General features: G+C 47.3%; 1 protein-coding gene across 1 annotated transcript in view; it reads right to left on the reverse strand.

Annotated features, from left to right (window-relative positions):
• Positions 1-1,579: 1,579 nt before the first annotated feature.
• LOC137542391 (nicotinamide N-methyltransferase-like) overlaps positions 1,580-21,416 on the reverse strand; it is a 30,703-nt gene continuing 10,866 nt past the window's right edge. The window contains exons 2-4 of the mRNA XM_068264268.1: positions 8,688-8,884; positions 5,576-5,783; positions 1,580-2,555 (exon numbers count right to left, since the gene is read on the reverse strand). Coding sequence (XP_068120369.1) covers positions 2,126-2,555; positions 5,576-5,783; positions 8,688-8,832 — 783 coding nt within the window. The 5' untranslated portion in view covers positions 8,833-8,884 and the 3' untranslated portion in view covers positions 1,580-2,125. The remainder of the gene's footprint in view (positions 2,556-5,575; positions 5,784-8,687; positions 8,885-21,416) is intronic.

Here is a 21,416-nt window from a genome sequence, read left to right on the forward strand (position 1 = left end):
GAGGTCGCAGCCAGCTCTGGAGATGGAGCTTTGCAGTCTTCTTCCTGCAGCGGCATCCCCAGCTCCCCTGTGGTCGTGGCTGAGCCTCCTCCAGTCTCCCCAGGCGAACGCGTGCGCCTCTGAGAGGTTCTTATACTCTCAGATGGGCCAGACATAATTAGAGTCAGCTGACATGCTCTGATTGGTTGGTTACTCCTGGGGGTTGGTCTATGTTCCTAGCTGTCTGTATTTAAACTCCCTTGCTGCAGTCTCTCGTCGCCCGTGATAGCAATCAGTACGCTGGTTTTGCTGGACACTTTGTCACTCTGTGATAAACTTATTGTATTTCAATGCGATTTTCATTACTCAATTATTGTATTTCAATGCGACTGCCAGACTGTCTGAGAAACGACTTTAGCTTTACTGACCATTCTCTCGCCTAGTCCTTTGTACCGCAGCCATCTGATCTAACGTGTATGACCTTTGCCTGTTACCGACTTTGATTCTGTCTAGTCCACTGTACCGCAGCCATCTGATCTAATGTGTATGACCCTAGCCTGTTGCCGACTACGTCTGTTGTGCATTGTATCACATAGCATCTAGCGTGATACCATGAGGGTATATTACTATTACGCAAATAAGGTATTGTAATCAACTATAGTGTACTGTACAACGAGAAAGCAAAAAACTGAAAAAAGACATCTTTATTTCCAAATACAATATTGTCACCATACATTGTGCTAGGAACATAATCTAAATGTTGTAATAACCAGGATAGATAAGCTAAGAAAATTTGTGGGTTTAACTTATAGTTAGTACTATTTATTGTAAAGATATGATGGATGGAAATGAAGAAATAGTGTGGATCTTTTTTCTATTTTTTCCCTTATTTTCCCTTTAAAATGCATAGTAAATAAAATAATTATTAAACAAAATTATTACACACTAAAAGCCTAATTTGTTCTGAATAAAAATTATAGATCATTTTGGTGTGATAAGTAGTAATAAAGTTATTGTCGATTGAATGGGAGCAGCGCTGATATGTGAAAATTGCTCTTGTAAACATGAGAGTTTCTTTATTTTATTTGTATTTTATTGAAGTATTTATATAACGCTGACATATTACACAGCGCTGTACAGAGTATATTGTCTTGTCACTAACTGACCCTCAGAGTGGCGCACAATTGAGTCCCTTGTTTCTTGTCATGTTGCAGTATTCCCTCCTAGGTAGGGATGCCCATTCGGATTCCGTTTAATTGAAATTTCCATGTTTCTGATTGGAATTCGGAAAATGGAAATTGGATTCCCGCAGATATCCCACATTAATGCAGCTCGGTAATTTTAGCCAACTCTGAAGCATTGGTCCAATCAGAGAGAGCAAGTATTGGATTACTGCTGCAATTTTAGTCCAATCACAAGATTGCGTTTTTCTGATTTTCTGATTTCCATTTTCGTTTTTGTTTTTTTTTTACTTTTTTGCATTCTCTGATGCAAAAAAATGACAAATAATATATGCCTTAGAAATTGAAAAATCGAAAAAATGAAAAATCAGAAATCGGAAAATCAGACAAAAGGAAAATTGGAAAAATGGAAATCGGAAATAGATTGGTGGAAATTCTGCGTTTCGACAGAAATAGGTATTAAAGTGAACCTCCAGACTAAAAATCTACTCAGCAGCACTGAAAAGGCTTGGTGTTTCTTTAACAGTTTCACAGCATCAGAACTTTGTTTTTCTTACCCAAGCCGCATTTTTTTGTGATGCAAAGAAATGTGCCCGGGCATTTTTCCCCTGATGCTGTGCAAAGCATGATGGGATTTCTGATGTTGTTCTCCTGCTGTTTTGGCGCATATTTGTTTTATTTATTTGAGATTTGAAGCCTAGTGCGCACAGCTGGAAGGGGTGATCAGGACACAGGACAGTTGGGACTGTGTCTCATGCTCCCTGTTGTCACCTCCTTTCAACCAAAAAGATGGCTGCCCCATGAAAAAGATGGCTGCCCCCATGAAATCCCAAACATTTGCCTGTTCTTTTAAAACAGGGTGGGTAAGAGATTATACCTATCTATTTTAATTAACATAACTAATGTAACTTAATGACAGTATGTTTGTTTAGGCTGAAGTTCCCCTTTAATGACCATCCCTACTCCTAGGCCATTTTCTTTGCCACAAATACATAAATGGAGGAAAATTGAGCCGTTCCTTCCCAAGATTCATCTGGCTTTTCAGAAGATACAAACTCCTCCACAACGTAGCCGGCATTGCATAGAGACTCCCTGATAAAAGATTCCGTCAAGAAGAGGGCTGAGAACTTCCTCTCCCCCACCATATAGTAAACATTGCCCAGAACCCCGACTAACACCAGATACCCTCCTGGCTTTAACAACGTGCTGATATTATTTAGCCCAGTGATGTAGCTCTCCTGGTCTTTGCAGGCACTCTCCAAACACAAACAGCTGAGGACACAGTCTGCTGGTGGAACCACCACTGGATCGGTGGGATTGTCCTTCAGAATATCACACTGCAAGACCTGTTTGATGGCTTTTCTCAAACAATCCTCCTTTTCATTCCATGGTATTCTGCAAATCAATGCAAAAAGGAAGTAGATTGGTTAAAGCAGAAATCAAAACAGAAGTGTTAAAGGAATGTGATGTTATGAATGTGTGTTTTATTACTTACCTGGGTCTTCCTCCAGCCCCATGAGGTGATTGGGCTCTCTCGCTGTCCTCTCTGGCTGCTCCGTTATTGTGCCATGGCTCTCAGTAATATAGCCGGCCACAGTCTTCTTCATATGTGTGGCTCTGCGGCGCGTGAACCACGTCACGCTACCACAGCCGGGAATGTTCTGTGCCTGCAGAATAATACTGTGCAGCCGCAGAACGCTCCTGGGCATGGGAGCACAGCAAGGGCCAGAGTGCAGCTGGGCCACACATGCACAGAAGTGCACGCTTGGCTGCAACTGGCCAGATTACTGAGGGCCATAACACAAGAACAGAGCTGCCGGAGAGGGCGAAGAGAGAGCCCACACCTAATGGGGCTGGATGAAGCCCCAGGTAAGTATAATATATTCATAACATCTCAGGTACACATTAAGGTGGTGTGGCAACTGTTATATTATTATGATGTGTACAGTTTGATGGTTCTAAAATGTCTCATGTTTGTTTTATGTTCTGATTGAATGCCAGTTGTTGTAATTAACCACTTCAGGATTCTGCGTACACTTAAGTACGCCCCTGAATCCTGAAGTGGATTCCATGGATACGAGCGGCCGTTCCATGTCAGTTCACGGAGGGTGTCTCCGTGAACACCCTGCGAGCCGCCGATCGCGGCTCGCAGGGTAAATGTAAACACACGGGGAAGATATTCCCTGGTGTTTACATATATACGGCGCTGCTTCAGCAGCGCCGTAGAGGAGATCGGCGATCCCCGGCCTCTGAATGGCCGGGGATCGCCAACATCTGATAGGCTAAAGCCTATCCCATCAGGCGCAGGACGGAAATCCGTCCTGCGCCGCTCACAGGGGGAGGGAGAGGGAGGGAAGGGGAAGGAGGCCAGGAAGCGCTGTGGAGGGGGGCTTTGAAGAGCCCCCCCCGCAAGCGCAAGCAGCCGGCGGCGATCAGACCCCCCCAGCAGGACATCCCCCTAGTGGGGAAAAAAGGGGGGAATCTGATCGGTCTGGCTGCTATCTGATCGGTGCTGCGGGCTGGAGAGCCCACGCAGCACCTATCAGCAAAAAAACACGTGGTACAGAAGTGGTTAAGTTCTGTTGTTGATGATATTGTCTTTACTTATTCAAGCTATGGTCACAGATAAGACATGGACTAGCTAGGTTTTGCTGGAATCTTTTGTTTTGCTGGAATCTTCTGTAAAACAATAGTCTGTAATAAGAACGGGGAGATCTAGGCTTCTCTGGAAACATCAGTGTGAGGAGTGGACTATAATAAGAGGAAGGTTAGCTGTGTTTGGGATAGAATTGTGCTGAGTGTGTTGAAGAACAGATCAGCTGCGTTTTCTTTGATGGAGTTTTTATTACTGCTTCAAATGAAATTGTAATCCTGTGTCTCCCTCCACATCTTAGATTGTAAACCTGATGGGACAGGTCCTCTTCCCTCCTACTGTATCCTGTGTTCCCCGACCTTTTAGATTGAGAGCCTAATAGGACAGGTCCTCTTCCCTCCTACTGTGTCCTGTGTTCCCTTATCTCTTAGATTGTAAGCCTGATAGGACAGGTCCTCTTCCCTCCTACTGTATCCTGTGTTCCCTCACCTCTTAGATTGTAAGCCTGATGGGACAGGTCCTCTTCCCTCCTACTCTATCCTGTGTCCTCTCATCTCTTTGATTGTAAGCCAGATAGGACAGGTCCTCTTCCCTCCTACTGTATCCTATGTTCCCCTACTGCTTAGATTGTAAGCCTGATAGGGCAGGTCCTCTTCCCCCCTACTGTATATTGTAAGCCTGATGGAGCAGGTCTTCCTCTCTCCTACTGTATCCTCCTGTGTTACCCTTCCTCACTCATTGTAAGCCTGATGGGACAGGTCCTCTTCTCTCCTACTGTACCCTGTATTACCCCACCTCTTAGATTGTAAGCCTGATGAGACAGGTTCTCTTCCTTCCTACTGTAGCCTGTTCCCTCACCTCTTAGATTGTAAGCCTGATGGGACAGGTCCTCTTCTCTCCGACTGTGTCCTCTGTTCCCTCACCTCTTAGATTGTAAGCCTGATGGGACAGGTCCTCTTGCCCCATACTGTAACCTGTGTTCCCCCACCTCTTAGATTTTAAGCCTGATGGGACAGGTCCTCTTCTCTCCTACTGTATCATGTGTTCCCCTCACCTGTTAGATTGTAAGCCTGGTGGGACAGGTCCTCTTCCCTCCTCCTGTAACCTGTGTCCCCTTACGTCTTAGATTGTAAGCCTGATGGGACAGGTCCTCTTCTTTCCTACTGTATCATGTGTTCCCCTCACCTCTTAGATTGTAAGCCTGGTGGGACAGGTCCTCTTATTATTATTATTTAGTATTTATCTTGCCCCATACTGTATTGTGTGTCCCGCACCTCTTAGATTGTAAGCCTGGTGGGACAGGTCCTCTTGCCCCATACTGTAACCTGTGTTCCCTCACCTCTTAGATTGTAATAATTATAGGGCACAGTCCGCTTCCCTTCTTACTGTATTCTGTGCTCATCCATCTCTTGGATGGGCTGAGCCAGACCTGTCCAATCAGGTACCGCCAAAACAAATGATAAATTCCACTGTGATGACTAACAGGTTGGCACTTTAGAGATGATAATAATAATAGGTATTCAGAGGAATGTTTGGTCGAGCTAAGACAGAGTGTTGGCACACGAGCCAGGAGAAAGCAGCATGGGCTAGATCATTCCTGCGTACACTAAAGCTTTCTATAATTTATGCCCCTTTGACAGTGTCCCTTGTACCAACATGACTGGCTGAGTCATCATTCATGATAGCAGAGCCAAACTCTTACATTGGCCAGCATGCGGTATATTTCTTTATATTCATGACTATCAATCAAGCTTTCCACTCCATGGAAAAGTAGCTCTAGCTCACCAAGCCTCAGCAGATCACGGAGCTTCTAGCCACCTACCTGTCCCCTTCCAGTTGGCATGCATATTTCACCACCGGGCTCCAGTCAAATGCTCCTGGCTGATTGGTCAGCCATGCCTTGAACTCCTCCCGGTTTCTTTCAGTGAAGTCAGTGGCGATGATTTCGTTGAAAGCTTCACAGGCCGATAGGAGCTGATAGATGGATGGACCAGTGCCAATATCGATCAGAGTTTCACCTTTCACTTTACCTGCAGGAAATAACAACATAATTGGTATCTAGGATTCTGTTCAACTCCTAATTGATATAGCATTGTGAACGGGGTGCATTGGCTGCCTGCACTAGCAATCTAATTGTAAATATAGGTGCGCTTCCTGCTTTGCACAATTCAACTAGTAAATATTTAGTATAATGTCTTTCTAGTCCACAATATATGTCCTAGGCTGTTTCCGCTGTAGTCGTAGTACTCTCTTTGGTGTATTGACAGGAAAGCCTCCTCCACAACCAATCAAAATGTACTCACCAGATATATAGACCACCAGGGTCTAATAGTGCCTTGGGGATATTCCCAGGTCACCCCCGACCTATAACCACCAGTACCAATCCAATCCATAGCTCCTTGATCTTATATCATCATTCTATACTTATACTTATTAAAGAGGAACTAACCAAGGATTGAACTTCATCCTCATCAGTAGCTGATACCGCTTTTCCCATGATTAATCTTTACCGTTTCTGGAATAAATCACCAGGGGGTTCTCTTTGGCTGATATAATGGTGAAACACCTTGCACAGTGTGATGTCATAACCAATGTCATGAAAGTATACTTTCTTTGAACCTTATTGCATTGTGGGAAATAGCAGCTGTTTCCAACTGCCAAGCAACCAGTACCTCACTGTACCGTGTATACGTATCCCTATAAAAAAACAACCTTTAGCCTATCACATTGTTAGGGGGTGTGGTTATCAAGGCCGGATTTATATATTTTGTGCCCCAGCCAAGTATGTTGTGGCTCCCCTTTCTCGTGCAGCAGTGCCCCTCCCATTCCATGTGCAGCCCCCTCTTCCATGTGTAACATCCATGTACCTCAGCCCCTCCCATTCCATTTGCAGCCCCCTCTTCCATGTGTATCATCCATATACAGCAGCCCCACCTATTCCATGTGCAGCCCACTCCTCCATGTGTATCATCCATGTACAGCAGCCCCTCCCATTCCATGTGCAGCCCCCTCTTCCATGTGTATCATCCATGTACAGCAGCCACTCCCATTCCATGTGCAGCCCCCTCCTCCACGTGTATCATCCATGTACAGCAGCCCCTCCCATTTCATGTGCAGCCCCCTCTTCCATGTGTTTCATCCATGTACTGTAGGTCCTTTCTTTCATGAATAGTTTTCTTGCGCATCAGTTTCCCCTTCATGTGTTGCTCCTCATTTTCAGACTCCTCTTTCATATGTAGCAAGCAACCTCTATTTCGTGGTCAGGTTCCCCCTTGGGGTGCAGCCGCCTAAGGCCCAGCCCTTTGGGGCCTTTCCTGGTGGTTATAGATAACGGCAGTTTGTGCTGTCTAGTTTTTTTCATGTCTGCCGTTAGTATGATGAGGACTTGCAGGCTCATTGTGGATCATGGGCGTAACAATAGGGGATGCATTCCCTGCACCCGCAGAGGGGCCCGCCCACTCCCTCACCGTGGGCTCTCCCCTCAGCGTGCTCCCCTCCTGCATAAATCATCAGTGGCAGCAGTGGTGGCAGACACATACCTCCATCCACCGCCAGGAGTTCCGCTCTGGATGTGCTTCACATTACTTCCTGCTTAAACAGGAAGTAACGTTAAGCACTTAAAGATCGGAGATCCCCCTGGTGGATGGAGGTATGTGTCTGCCACCACTGCTGCCATTCTGATTCTGATGATTTATGCAGGAGGGGAGCACACTGAGGGTAGAGCCCAAGGTGAAGGAGTGGGGGGACTGTCCCCCCTCCCCGCTGATGTGTAATGCTATCCTCTCATGCTGCGACCACCTCCTGCCCCCCCCAAAATGGCCCCAAACGGGCACCGGGGGGGGGGGGGGGCATCCAAATTCTTGCAGGGGGGCCCAGGGACTTCTAATTACGCCCCTGTTGTGGATCAAATAAAATGAACACATTACATGGTGACTATCAATCATTTCTTCATCTCTCTTCTATTTTTTAACTTTTCACTTTGCAATGTTTTGATTTATTTTTCCCCCTACTACTATCTTTCGATAAAGTTCCTCTTTATGTGCTGCACCATGACCCAAAATAATACATGTCACTATTATGTCCTCCCCCGATCCCCCATAACAAACCATCCTGCCCCCCCCCCCCCACGCTTGTGATCCTTCTATAACAAAGAGACGTCCAGAGTAGTCCAATAGCCCTTCTAGAAAATGGAAGGTCCTTTTTATGCACTATGGATATTTTTATCCTTTTGGGGGTTCCTCTTTCCTTCTGGTGCATCTATAACAAGTGCAGTCATTGCCTCCACACAATAAGTGATAACATAATCATATAACAACTGGTTTCACTATCTCCATGCTATGGACACTGTAACCATTATATCCAGGGCCGGTTCTACACGTTTTGCTGCCTGAGGCAAACTTGTGGGGATGCGCATAAGTTGGGGGGGGGGTTGCTTAGGGTTAGGTATAGGTTGAGGGGGTCGGTTAGGGTTTGGCATCAGTTGGTGGGTCGGTTAGGGTTCGGCATTAGTTGGGTGTGCCAGTTAGAGTTAGGCATCTTTGGGGAGTTGGTTAGGGTTAAGCATCAATTGGGGGGTGGATTTGGGTTAGGCATCAGTTGGGGGTGTCATTTAGGGTTAGGCATCAGTTGGGGGTCGGTTAGGGTTAGGAATAGGTTGGGGAGATTGGTTAGGGATAGGCATAGGTTGGGGGGGTAAGTAAGGGTTAGGTATAGTTTGGGGAGAATCAGTTAGGGTTAGGCATAGATAGGGTGAGGATTAAAGTGAGAATAGGATCAGGCTAGGCGACAATGAAATAGTGGTAAAAATTACCAATATTTTTCTATCGCACGTACATAGAGGCTAATGGTAAAATATTCGTAATTTTGAATATCCGGCGTCTGATTTTTTACATGTACACAGATTTATGTTAATATAAAAGTGATTGTAAAATTACCTGAATTGAACACCTGGGACAAGTGTTTTAGCACAAAGTGAACGTATTCATCAACAGTATCACCAGCTAAAGAAAAATACCTTTCCAGGTATGCTTTGGGGTCAAAAAACTTCTGATACTGATCTGGGCCAGTGAAGTCAGACATAGTGATCACTGTATAGATGATTCCTGTAGCTGCTCCAAGCTCAGTAGGGTTCCTAATGTAAACAGATTAAAAAAAATGTTATTTTTATGTAATACTAACTTAACTGACACTTTATAGAGTTCTCCTTTAACCCCCCCCCCCCCCGGCGGTATCCCCGAGTCAGGCTCGGGATGGAACAAAGAAGCCAGAAGCTGACTCGGGGTAGCCACCAGGAGTCTTGTGCAGAGCCTGAAGTGCAGCGGGCGTTTTAACTCACCTTCCCCGGGATCCAGACACCTGCAGCCATTGTACTTCCCTGTCCTTGGAGGCTTTGGATCCCTCTGGTGAGATAGCCGTATCTCGTCATGAAAACAGCCATCAATCTCACTATAGGGTTACAGCGCCACCTGGAGGACAGAGGGAGAACTGCAGCCCTGGATAACAGGGAGGTGTGTAAGTGCAGGGGCTGCTGTAGGCTCTCTAGCAGCATGATTTTGACAGGGACGTAGATATACATATCTTTCTGCGATTGCTGCTGCGGTCACTGCCATGTGTGTTCACACCGCCACCCGCTAGCACCTAGGTTCTCAACGTGTGGTACGCATAACCCAGGGGGTACTTCTGATGGTTCCAGGGGGTACTCGGGCTTGATATACTTAATCAAAAATAACACATTTTCGAGTTTTAAAAAAGGATAAATCTTATTCTAAAAACACCAAATTAGTGTTTTAGCTAATTAAAAGCAAAAGCAAATGCTTGGAAATTGTTTAGAACCAATTATCATGTACTATGATTAAATATATATTTGTCAAGGGGTACTTATGATAATGTTTACTATGCTAGGGGGTACTTGGTGAGTAGAGGGTTTTACAAGGGGTACATACTAATAAAATGTTGAGAAACACTGCGCTAGCACACACATCAGTAAATGGGAACACAGTTCCCATTCACTAATATAAGTGCCTGAGATTAATGACCACTGGCATCAATGAGATGCTGTGGTAATTGATAAAATGAAAGTAAAAACATACACACATTACTTCCTGTTAGCGTGGTAACAGGAAGATAACGTGGGGAGACATCTAGTGGCCAAATAGTAAAATTACACTTACACACATTACAATAAAGAAAGTATATAAAATACCCTATTAATTAACCACTTACCTCCACTCCCATAGGTAACAAAATAAAACACTTTTATAAAAAAAATAAAGAAAAAAGTGACATTTAAAAAAAATACATAAATAGTTACATTAGGGACTCAACTTTTTTAATATGTGTGTCATAAAGGTATATTACTGTTAGTTTTTACAAATATGGGCTTGTAATTAGTGCTAGACGCAAAACTGAAAAAAACACACCTTTATTTTCAAATAAAATATTGTCGCCACACATTGTACTAGGGACATACTTTAAACGTTGTAATAGCCGGGACAACTGAACAAATAAAATGTGTGGGTTTTATTCATAGTAGCATGTTTTATTTTTGAACTATAATGGCGGAAAACATTTTTTCTTATTATTCCTGTTTTATCCACAGTAGAACATTTTATTTTTAAACTATAATGGCCGAACATTGAGAAATAATTAATTTTTTTAATGTTTTTCTTATTATTCCCATTAAAATGCATTTAGAATAAAATAATTCTTATTCAAAATGTACCACCCGAAGAAAGTCTAACTGGTGGCAAAAAGCAAGATATAGATCATTTTGTTGTGATAAGTAGTGATAAAGTTATAGGTGAATGATAGTGTCAGTAATCCTGTGCTTACCAGCTCAGTTGCTGCTGCCACCTCGTGCAGCGCATCTGGGACTTCCGGTGCGGCTGGCTGCAGTGGCAGGGATAGTGTCAGCGATGTTCCTGCGGGGATCCGGCCGCATGATACTCAGACTGTAAATGAGGGCGGATGCATGGGCTGGCAGCGTCGCTCCTCTTATGCTCTAAGGAAGCGTGTCAGCTGACCAGCTGTCAGCAGACATGCATGGCTCCACCTCCGGTTCCGGATTGGCCAAGCGGCTTAAGGGCGTGTGTTCCTGCTTACCCGGGCTTCTTAAGCGCTGTTCTGACACTTGCTCACTGTCTGCTCTAGCTAACACTTCACAGTGAAGGCTTCAGACCCTAGTCAGTTCCGTGTGTGGCTTGAACCGGCAGGACCCCGGGGATTCCATACTAGCTCAGCATATATATATATATTGATTACTTGTGTTTGACTATTGCCTGTTTCTCTGACTTCTCTTTGCCTGCCGATTCTGTACCTCTGCCAATCTGATCTGTTACCGACCTCTGCCTGATTACTTACTTAGATTTTGCCTGCCGACTCTGTACCTTTGCCAATCTGATCTGTTGCCAACCTGTTTCTGTACGACCATTCTCTATATCTGTGTTCAGTGTTACTGCCTTCTACTATCACTGTTTGTAAAACATTTCCCTTTCAGGGAACGTTGTATTATTGTCTGTCTGCTAGTGGCCACACACACTAGCAGATCGTTACATTAGAGCAGACCAATACCAATATGGAAGAGCTTTGCAAACAAGTTCAAGCTCTCACGCTGGCGGTTGGAAACCTAAGCAATACGGAGACCAACCAACAGCAACAAACCTAAGCAATACGGAGACCAACCAACAGCAACAATTGGACGGCTTGTCCCAGGCTGTTCGCAGACTACAGCCGCAACAGCAAGTTCAAACTGCTCCACCAGTTCACCTGGTACCTGAGCCTAAAACGCCATTGCCAGAGAGATTTTCCGGACATAGAAGCGATTTCCGCAATTTCAGGAGTCGCTGTCAGTCTTACTTTGAAGTTAGACCTATTTCTTCCGGCAATGAGCATCAGAGGATCACCTTGATAAAAACACTCTTGCAGGGTGATTCCCAAACTTGGGCCTATAATTTACCACCTAACCATGAGGCTTTAAAATCTGTCAGTGATTTCTTTCACACTATGGCCATTATCTATGACGACCCAGATACGGGTGTACGTAGGATCCGCAACCTCCGTCAGGGACATAGTTCTGCGGAGGACTATGCTGCTGTGTTTCAAAAGTGGGATAGTACCTCTAGGTGGGAAAATTTTGCCCTTTTGGATCAATTTTTATTAGGATTATCTGATAAAGTGTCTGAAGTCTTGATTAGTCATCCTGAACCTCGCACTTTGGAGGAAGCTATTGCTTTGGCCATTAAAATTGACCGCAGAATCCGCTATCACCATCAGAGCAGGTCTCAGTCACTTTTAAGTTCCTCCATGTTAACCTCCAGTCCTGTCACACCCTCTGATGAACCCATGCAGCTGGGCCACACTAAATTGTCTGATACTGAGAGGCAGAGAAGAAGACAGGAGAGTTTATGTCTTTATTGTGGGGAAAAAGGGCATGTGGTACAAAATTGTGTTAAGAAGTCGGGACTTCTTCGCCTAGGTTCTATCAGGGGTGTACCCCTAGGCGATCTGCAATCACCCTAGAATTCTGATAAGCTTCTGCTACCTATTAAGGTATCTTTAAAGGATTGTGAGTTCTCTTCTCAAGCCTTCATTGATTCAGGAGCAGCAGGAAATTTTATCGATGCCAGTTTAATGGAGAAATGGGGAATTCCTTTGGTACCCATGGCGAAAAAACTCTATGTAACTGGTATTGATGACTCTCCTCTATAGGATCATCAACCACTTTCCCAGACAACCTCTCTCTCGTGCCAGATTGGGTTGTTCCATGTAGAGGAGATGCAATTTTATGTTTTGGAAATTTCCTAATGTTCCATTGTCCTGGGTTTTCCCTGGTTAAGAAAACATTCTCCTCAGTTTGACTGGAGCACAGGACAACTAATGTCTTGGTCTCCATTTTGTAATAAGAATTGTTTACAAAAATTACCATTGCATGCTTTGAATCTGTCTGTAGAGGGGGTTCATAAACAGTATGTGCAATTTTCTGATGTGTTCTCTCCACAATCAGCGGACAAATTGCCTCCGCATCGTCCTTTTGATTGCCCCATGGTACTACGCCTCCCAGAGGGCCCATCTACCCCCTGTCTGGTCCTGAAAAGAAAGCTATGAAAGAGTACATCAAAGAAAATTTAGAGAAGGGTTTCATCCGCCCTTCTAGTTCTCCAGTCGGAGCAGGGTTCTTCTTTGTTCAGAAAAAGGATGGTGGTCTTAGACCATGCATTGATTACAGGGGTCTGAATAACATCATGATAAAGAACAAATACCCTCTACCTCTTATAGAGGATCTGTTCTCGCAAGTCACTGGGGCACATATATTTTCCAAGTTGGATCTCAGAGGGGCTTATAACTTAATCAGGATCAAACAGGGGGATGAATGGAAGACCGCTTTCAACACACAAGACGGTCACTATGAGTACCTGGTGATGCCTTTTGGGTTATGTAACGCACCTGCTGTGTTTCAGGATTTTGTGAACGAAATTTTTAGAGATGTATTAGGCAGATTTGTTATCGTTTACTTCAACGATATTCTTATTTTTTTCCAAAGATATTGATGTACATCGGCAACATGTTAGTTTTGTTCTACAGAAGTTGAGAGAGAACTCACTTTATGCTAAACTTAAGAAGTGTGTTTTCGAGGTCAAAGAAATTCCATTTCTGGGATACATCATCTCAGACTCTGGTTTGTCTATGGACAAGAAAAAGGTTGATGCTGTGTTGGAGTGGCCTCAACCTCTTGGTCTGAAACCATTGCAGAGGTTTATCAGTTTTGCAAAATTATTATCGCAAATTCATTTGCAACTTTTCCACCATTATAGCTCCTTTGACTAGCATGACCAAAAAAGGAGCTGATCCTTCTAGTTGGTCTGTTGAGGCTTCCCAAGCTTTCCTGACTCTCAAGGAGGCTTTTTGTTCTGCCCCCATCCTCAGGCATGCCGATGTCCTCCGACCCTTTATCGTCGAGGAAGACGCCTCAGAGATAGGGGTGGGTGTCGTCTTGTTTCAATATTCTCGTCAACCAGAACGCTTGCACCCTTGTGCATTCTTTTCACGAAAGTTTAGTTCCCGCAGAGAGAAACTATGACATTGGCAATAGAGAATTACTGGCGGTTAAGATGGCTTTCGAAGAATGGAGGCATTGGTTGGAAGGGGCAGAACACATCATTACTGTGTACACAGACCACAAGAATCTAGAGTATATAGAAGGAGCTAAAAGATTGAATCCTAGGCAGGCTTGCTGGGCTTTGTTCTTTTCCCGGTTTAGGTTTATCATAACATATAAACCTGGGAGCAAGAACGTAAAGGCAGATGTGTTATCCAGATGTTTTGATCCTATAGAGTCTCAACCTGCTACTCCTTCCAATATCCTCTCTGAACATGTTTTCATTGCAGCAACCGAATTATCTGTCGATCTGATGGAATCACTGACTCAATTTCAGGCAGAAGCCCCATCGGGGAAACCTCCTGAACGTTTGTTTGTCCCTTTGCATCTATGGCTATCTGTACTGAAGCAATGTCATTGCAGTAAGGTAGCTGGGCATCCAGGTGTGTCCAGAACGTTGGATTCACTCCAGCGGCATTTCTGGTGGCCTTCCATCCGAACCGATTGTAAGGAATTTGTGTCAGCTTGTACTGTTTGTGCTAGAAGCAAAGTGGCCAGGGATGCTCCTGCTGGTACGCTACAACCGTTGCCAGTTCCCACTTCTCCCTGGTCGCACATTTCTATGGACTTCATTGTAGATCTCCCTGCGTCCCAGGGAAAAACGGTTATCTGGGTTGTGGTGGATCGGTTCAGCAAAATTGCACATTTCATACCCCTGGGGAAATTACCTTCTGACAAAGAATTGGCTAATTTATTTGTTGAGAATATTTTTCAATTGCACGGCATTCCAGAAAATATTGTATCTGACAGAGGGGTGCAATTTGTGTCCCAGTTCTGGAAAAACTTTTGTGCATATCTAGGTATGTCTTTGTCCTTTTCCTCTGGATTCCATCCTCAGACGAATGGCAAGACGGAAAGGACTAATCAGTCTCTTGAACAGTTTCTAAGATGTTATGTTTCTGAGTCCCAGGAAGATTGGGTACAGTTGTTGCCATTCGCGGAGTTTTCACATAACAATTTAGTGAATGCCTCATTCAAACTTTTGCCATTCCAAGTGGTTTTCGGGAGATCTCCCAGATTCTCGTGTGTCCCATCTTCCTCCTCATCCTTTCCAGTTCTGCAGGACTGGGTGATCAGGATGCGAGAGATTTCGGCCTCAGTCAATCTGAATTTAAAGAAAGCTGTCACATCTCAGAAATGACAAGCCGATCGGCATCGCCTCCTCATCAGCAGTTTTCTCGTGGAGATCGAGTATGGGTTTCCACAAAAAATATTGGTTTGCGCCAACCTTCGGCCAAACTCGGTCCCAAATATATTGGCCCTTAGCCCCTTACATTATTTCTGAAAGTAACCTATAAGGTGTCTCTGCCGGCTTCCGTGATACTGATTCCACTCCCCCCCCCCCCCCCCCCCCCTCCCGTTATTATTGATGGGGAACCTGAATTTGAGGTAGAGAAAATTCTGGATTCTAGGAAAATAAGAAATTCCATACAGTATTTGGTACATTGGAAGGGTTACGGCCCAGAGGAAAGATCATGGATCCCTGCTCATAGACTTCATGCAGATGAATTGATTTCTGAATTTCATAATTATCACCCAGATAGACCAGTTCTAGTGTGTTTGGAGTCCATGCCTCAGGGGAAGGGGGGGGGGGGTAATGTCAGTAATCCTGTGCTTACCAGCTCAGTTGCTGCTGCCACCTCGTGCAGCGCATCTGGGACTTCCAGTGTGGCTGGCCGCAGTGGCAGGGATAGTGTCAGCGACGTTCCTGCGGGGATCCGGCCGCATGATACTCAGACTGTAAATGAGGGCGGACGCATGCGCTGGCAGCGTCGCTCCTCTTATGCTCTAAGGAAGCGTGTCAGCTGGCTTCACCTCCGGTTCCGGATTGGCCAAGCGGCTTGGGGGCATGTGTTCCTGCTTACCCGGGCTTCTTAAGCGCTGTTCTGACACTTGCTCACTGTCTGCTCTAGCTAACAATTCACAGTGAAAGCTTCAGACCCGAGTCAGTTCCATGTGTGGCTTGAACCGGCAGGACCCCGAGGATTCCATACTAGCTCAGCATATATATATATATATTGATTACTTGTGTTTGACTATTGCCTGTTTTCTGACTTCTCTTTGCCTGCCGATTCTGTACCTCTGCCAATCTGATCTGTTACCGACCTCTGCCTGATTACTTACTTAGATTTTGCCTGCCGACTCTGTACCTTTGCCAATCTGATCTGTTGCTGACCTCTGCCTGATTACTCACTTAGATTTTGCCTGCCGATTTTGTACCTCACTTATCTGATCTGTTGCCAACCTGTTTCTGTACGACCATTCTCTATATCTGTTTTCAGTGTTAGTACTGCCTTCTACTATCACTGTTTGTAAAACATTTCCCTTTCAGGGAACGTTGTATTATTGTCTGTCTGCTAGTGGCCACACACACTAGCAGATCGTTACAGATAGTGAGGAGTGCTGTAATGTGAAATTGTTCTGGTCCATAACTGAAAAACCCCCTCAGTGGTGAAGTGGTTATTATGTTCTCGCGGCCTCGCTCCTGTCCATGTACGAGCATGGCCACTCTGCACAGGCACAGCGTCAACCCGCACCTGCACACGAGCATGAAGCCCCTCCTGGCCTGGCTTTTTCTTTGTATACGAGTGGCTTTGAGCTACTGCGCAGACTCCATTGTGAGGCCACGCTTGTACATGGGCAGGATTGTGGCCACGAAGAAGGGGAGTGTCCCAGTGAGAAGAGGTAGAGCAGATGAGGATCAGAGAAACCTCTGGTTCATTCAGAGGCTACCCACTACTGAGGTAAGTATGTAACTAGGGTTTACTTTAATACAAAACTGGTACCCTCAATGAAAGGGAAAGTTGAGTCGGGCCGAGGCAGAGGCGAGAAAGGCTTCAGCCTCAGTGAATATGCGGGCAGCGGCCCTGGCAACACTCAGGCGTCGGCAGAGGTAGGGATCAGCTAACTGGGTTGCCGGGTGTCTGATTAGCTGATTCTGTGTGTGGCCAGCCAGCATTGGTGTAATGCATGTTATAAAAGCCTTCTCAGTCTATTTCGCACTGCCTGTCATAGCCTTAGGGTTGCTGCTGGGTGCTCTTGCGAATCATTGATCTCTGCATATTGACCTTGCTTGTTCTATTGACCTCTCTGTGGATTGCTGCCTGAATAAACTTGACCTCGTTCTGCCAACTCCTTTGTACTGTGATATTCTAATCAACTGTGTATGACCCTGAATTGTTTTTGGATTTGCTAACGTCTCATGATTTTGTACTGTATCTGTTGATCATCAATAGTTCCCTGAAGGCCTGTTTTTGACCGTGCAATGCAGTACAAGCCTAAAGCAAAAAGTAGACTCTAAAACCCTTCTTAGCAGCATAAGAATTAAAAAAATAAAAGTGGAATTTAAAGCCCATCATATCTGCACAAGACATTGTAATCCTTATTTAAACCTTCACAGGGGCGTTTCTAGGGTCCTTGGAGATCAGTGGCACCTGTGGGCACCAGGCGGGGAGGCGCGCGCCGCGGCAAAAAATGGGCGTGGCCATGCGGTGAGTGGGCGTGGCCATGGGTGAGGCCAAATGTACATGAACTTAGCAGCGGTGTAAGCTACGGATAACGGGCCTGCCCATCGAAATATTGGACGGAGCCCCCTGTCCTTTATTTCGATCATTTACAATCAGTATAGGCATAGATCAAAGATGTATACGCACATACAATTTTGATTGGTCAATCACTGACCCCCAATTTCCCACCCCCGTGCAGTAAGTGGGCCAACAGACAATGAATTTTATGAACAGAGCTAAAATTGGCTAATCAAAATTGTATGTGTGTACCAGGCTTTACAGCTAATACTGTACATACTGAAAGTAGCAGGGATCAGCATACAATACAGCTGGTTTACAATCAATAAAGGCACAGAGTAGCACCTTACACTGTACACACTGGAGGTAAATCAGCACACAGTGCAAGCACTAGAGAACAGCGTATACTGTCAGGCTCGGACAGAGCCGCCGAACCACCGACGGTCCCATCGGTGGGCCCCGACTGCCCCTCCTCCTGGGGGCCCCTAGAAGGCGTGCGCTGCATGGGAGAGCCGGGGAGGGCAGCCCGACTGTTTTTTTTTTTTTTTTTTTATGTCCCTTAAAAAAAACTATTTTCCTGGGGGGGGCCCCCTCCTATCCTCCCCCTCCCTCACCTCGGAGGGCCCCCCTCCTGTTACGAGCGGCGGCGGCGGTTACAGCAAAGTTCCTGCGAGGTAAAGCAGAAGATAGAGGTCCAGCTGCCTCCCGGGCTACGCTGTCTCCTCTATGCCGCTCGCACTGCTTCCTGGTTTAGTGCGAGCGGCATAGAGGAGACAGCGACTGGGAGGCAGCTGGACCTCTATCTTCTGCTATACCTCCCCGGAAGTTTGCTGTACCCGCCGGCGCCGCTCGTAACAGGAGGGGGCCCTCCGAGAGTCCGAGGTGAGGGAGGGGGAGGATAGGAGGGGGCCCCCGGGGAAAATAGTTTTTTTTAAGGGAAAAAAAACAAAAAAAAAACCAGTCGGGCTGCCCTCCTCGCGGCTTGTAAGGAGGGGGGACACCCAGGTGAGGGGGAGCATAGGAGTCGGGGCCCCCACTGGCTACCCACTCGGCTACCTAACTGCCCACCCTCCCACCTGGCTACCTAACTGCCCACCCGGCTACCTATCTACCCACCCAGCTACCTATCTGCCTACCCTCCCACCCGGCTACCTATCTGCCCACCCGGCTACCTATCTACCCACCCGGCTACCTATCTACCCACCCAGCTACCTATCTGCCTACCCTCCCACCCGGCTACCTATCTGCCCACCCGGCTACCTATCTACCCACCCAGCTACCTATCTGCCTACCCTCCCACCCGGCTACCTAACTGCCCACCCAGCTACCTAACTGCCTACCCTTCCACCCGGCTACCTATCTACCCACCCGGCTACCTAACTGGCTGCCCACCCGGCTACCTATCTACCCACCCAGCTACCTATCTGCCTACCCTCCCACCCGGCTACCTAACTGCCCACCCGGCTACCTAACTGCCTACCCTCCCACCCGGCTACCCTTCTGCCTACCCTCCCACCCGGCTACCTAACTGCCCACCCGGCTACCTAACTGCCTACCCTCCCACCCGGCTACCTATCTACCCACCCAGCTACCTATCTGCCTACCCTCCCACCCGGCTACCTAATTGCCCACCCGGCTACCTAACTGCCTACCCTCCCACCCGGCTACCTATCTGCCCACCCGGCTACCTATCTGCCCACCTGGATACCTATCTACCCACCCAGCTACCTATCTGCCCACCCGGCTACCTAACTGCCTACCCTCCCACCTGGCTACCTAACTGCCCACCCGGCTACCTATCTACCCACCCAGCTACCTATCTGCCTACCCTCCCACCCGGCTACCTATCTGCCCACCCGGCTACCTATCTACCCACCCGGCTACCTATCTACCCACCCAGCTACCTATCTGCCTACCCTCCCACCCGGCTACCTATCTGCCCACCCGGCTACCTATCTACCCACCCAGCTACCTATCTGCCTACCCTCCCACCTGGCTACCTAACTGCCCACCCGGCTACCTAACTGCCCACCCAGCTACCTAACTGCCTACCCTCCCACCCGGCTACCTAACTGCCCACCCAGCTACTTATCTGCCTACCCTCCCACCCGGCTACATAACTGCCTACCCGGCTACCTATCTGCCTACCATGCCATGGGCGTCCCTACATAGGGCAAAATGGGGCATGCACACTCCCCTGGCTAGCTGCTGCCCCCCCCTAGCTACCCGGACGTGGCTGGCCCGCCCGCCCTGGGGTGGCAGCGGAGAGAGAAAAGAAGCGGCAGGCACAGCGGCGCTGCCTGCCGCATCACTTAATTCTAAAGGGGGGAGCGAGAGAGGGGGAGCCCCAAGGTGAGGGAAGGGGGAGGGGGAAACGTCCTCCCTTCCCCACCGCTTCTCTTCTCTCTCCGCTGCCACTGAGGACACCTATAGATCTGGCTATTTAAACTGGGGACACCTATAGACCTGTCTATCTATACTGGGGGGCCCTGTCACTACCTAAACTAGGGGCTCCTGTCACTATATACACTGGGGGGGGGGGTCCCTGTCACTGCATACACTGGGGGGCTCCTGTCATACCTAAACTGGGGGTACCTGTCACTAACTGAACTGGGGGGGCGCCTGTCAATACCTGAACTGGGGGCACCTGTCACTACCTGAACTGGGGGGCACTGTCACTACCTAAACTGGGGGCACCTGTCACTACATACCCTGGGGGGCACCTGTCACTACAAACACTGGGGGCTCCTGTCACTACATACCCTGGGGGGCACCTGTTACTACCTTAACTGGGGGGCACCTGTCACTACAAACACTGGGGGCTACTGTCACTACCTAAACTGGGGGGTATCTGTCACTAACTAAACTGGGGGGCTCCTGTCGCTACCTAAACTTGGGGGTCCTGTCACTACCTAAGCTGGGAGGCTCCTGGTGCTACCTAAACTAGGGTGCACCTGTCACTACCTAAACTATCCAGGCCAGCCCAGCATCACCACCAGCCAACCAGCCCAGAATCACTGTCAAAAAGGCCACAGCATCACCACCAACAGTCAGGCCAACATTTACTTCAACCAGCCAAGTACAGCCCAGCATCACCGCCAGGCCGGCCACAGCATCACCGCCAGGCCTTTCAGCCCACACATCATCCCCAATCCAGCCAAAAACAGTATTGCCTGGCACAGCAGCCAGTAGAGGAGAATTCAGAAGCCAGGTGAGAGGTGTCTACCATATTAAGTGGGCATTCTGCCTATTTATGTGAAATGCTGTTTATTTATGTGCCTCATGACTGCTGAATTTGTCTTGTTGGGGGCCTCATGGTTACTGAATTTGTCTTGTTGGGGGCCTCATGGTTACTGAATGTCTTGTTGGGGGCCTCATGATTGCTGAATTTGTCTTGTTGGGGGCCTCAAGATTGCTGAATTTGTCATGTTGTCATATTTGTCATATCTAACCTATGCTGAGGGAAACTATTCTGGCTACCTATATTAGCCCACTGCCTTACTGTTACAGTTACATTACAATTACCCCCCACCCATGTGATGTCATGTCCACACCCATTTTTTTTGTCGCTGCGCGCTTTGCTTTTTTTGGGGGGGGGGGGGGGGTGTTGGTAAATTATCCGCACCGGGTGTCAAACACCCTAGCTACGCCACTGGAGGGGGGCACAGCTTGGAAGGGGGGGAATTGGGCACAGAGCGGCGGGGAGGGGGGGAAGCGTCCCCCCCTCCCTCACCTAGGGCCCCCCCCTTCCGCGCACCCCCCTCCTCCAGAAGTGCAGCCAGCAGCGAGCGGAGAATAGCTACAGAGATGATGCTATCTCCGCTCCGAGTCCGCATGCCGCTGCCCTGCTGGTCTCTGACTGTAGTGTGTGACGCTGTCCAATCACGTTCTCGCAGTACTTCCTGCTAGAGCGTGATTGGACAGCGTCACTACAGGAGACAGAGACCAGCAGGGCAGCAGCGGCATGCGGAGCGGAGCGGAGATAG

The sequence above is a fragment of the Hyperolius riggenbachi genome, chromosome 12, assembly GCF_040937935.1.
Source record: "Hyperolius riggenbachi isolate aHypRig1 chromosome 12, aHypRig1.pri, whole genome shotgun sequence".
Lineage (NCBI taxonomy): Eukaryota > Metazoa > Chordata > Amphibia > Anura > Hyperoliidae > Hyperolius > Hyperolius riggenbachi.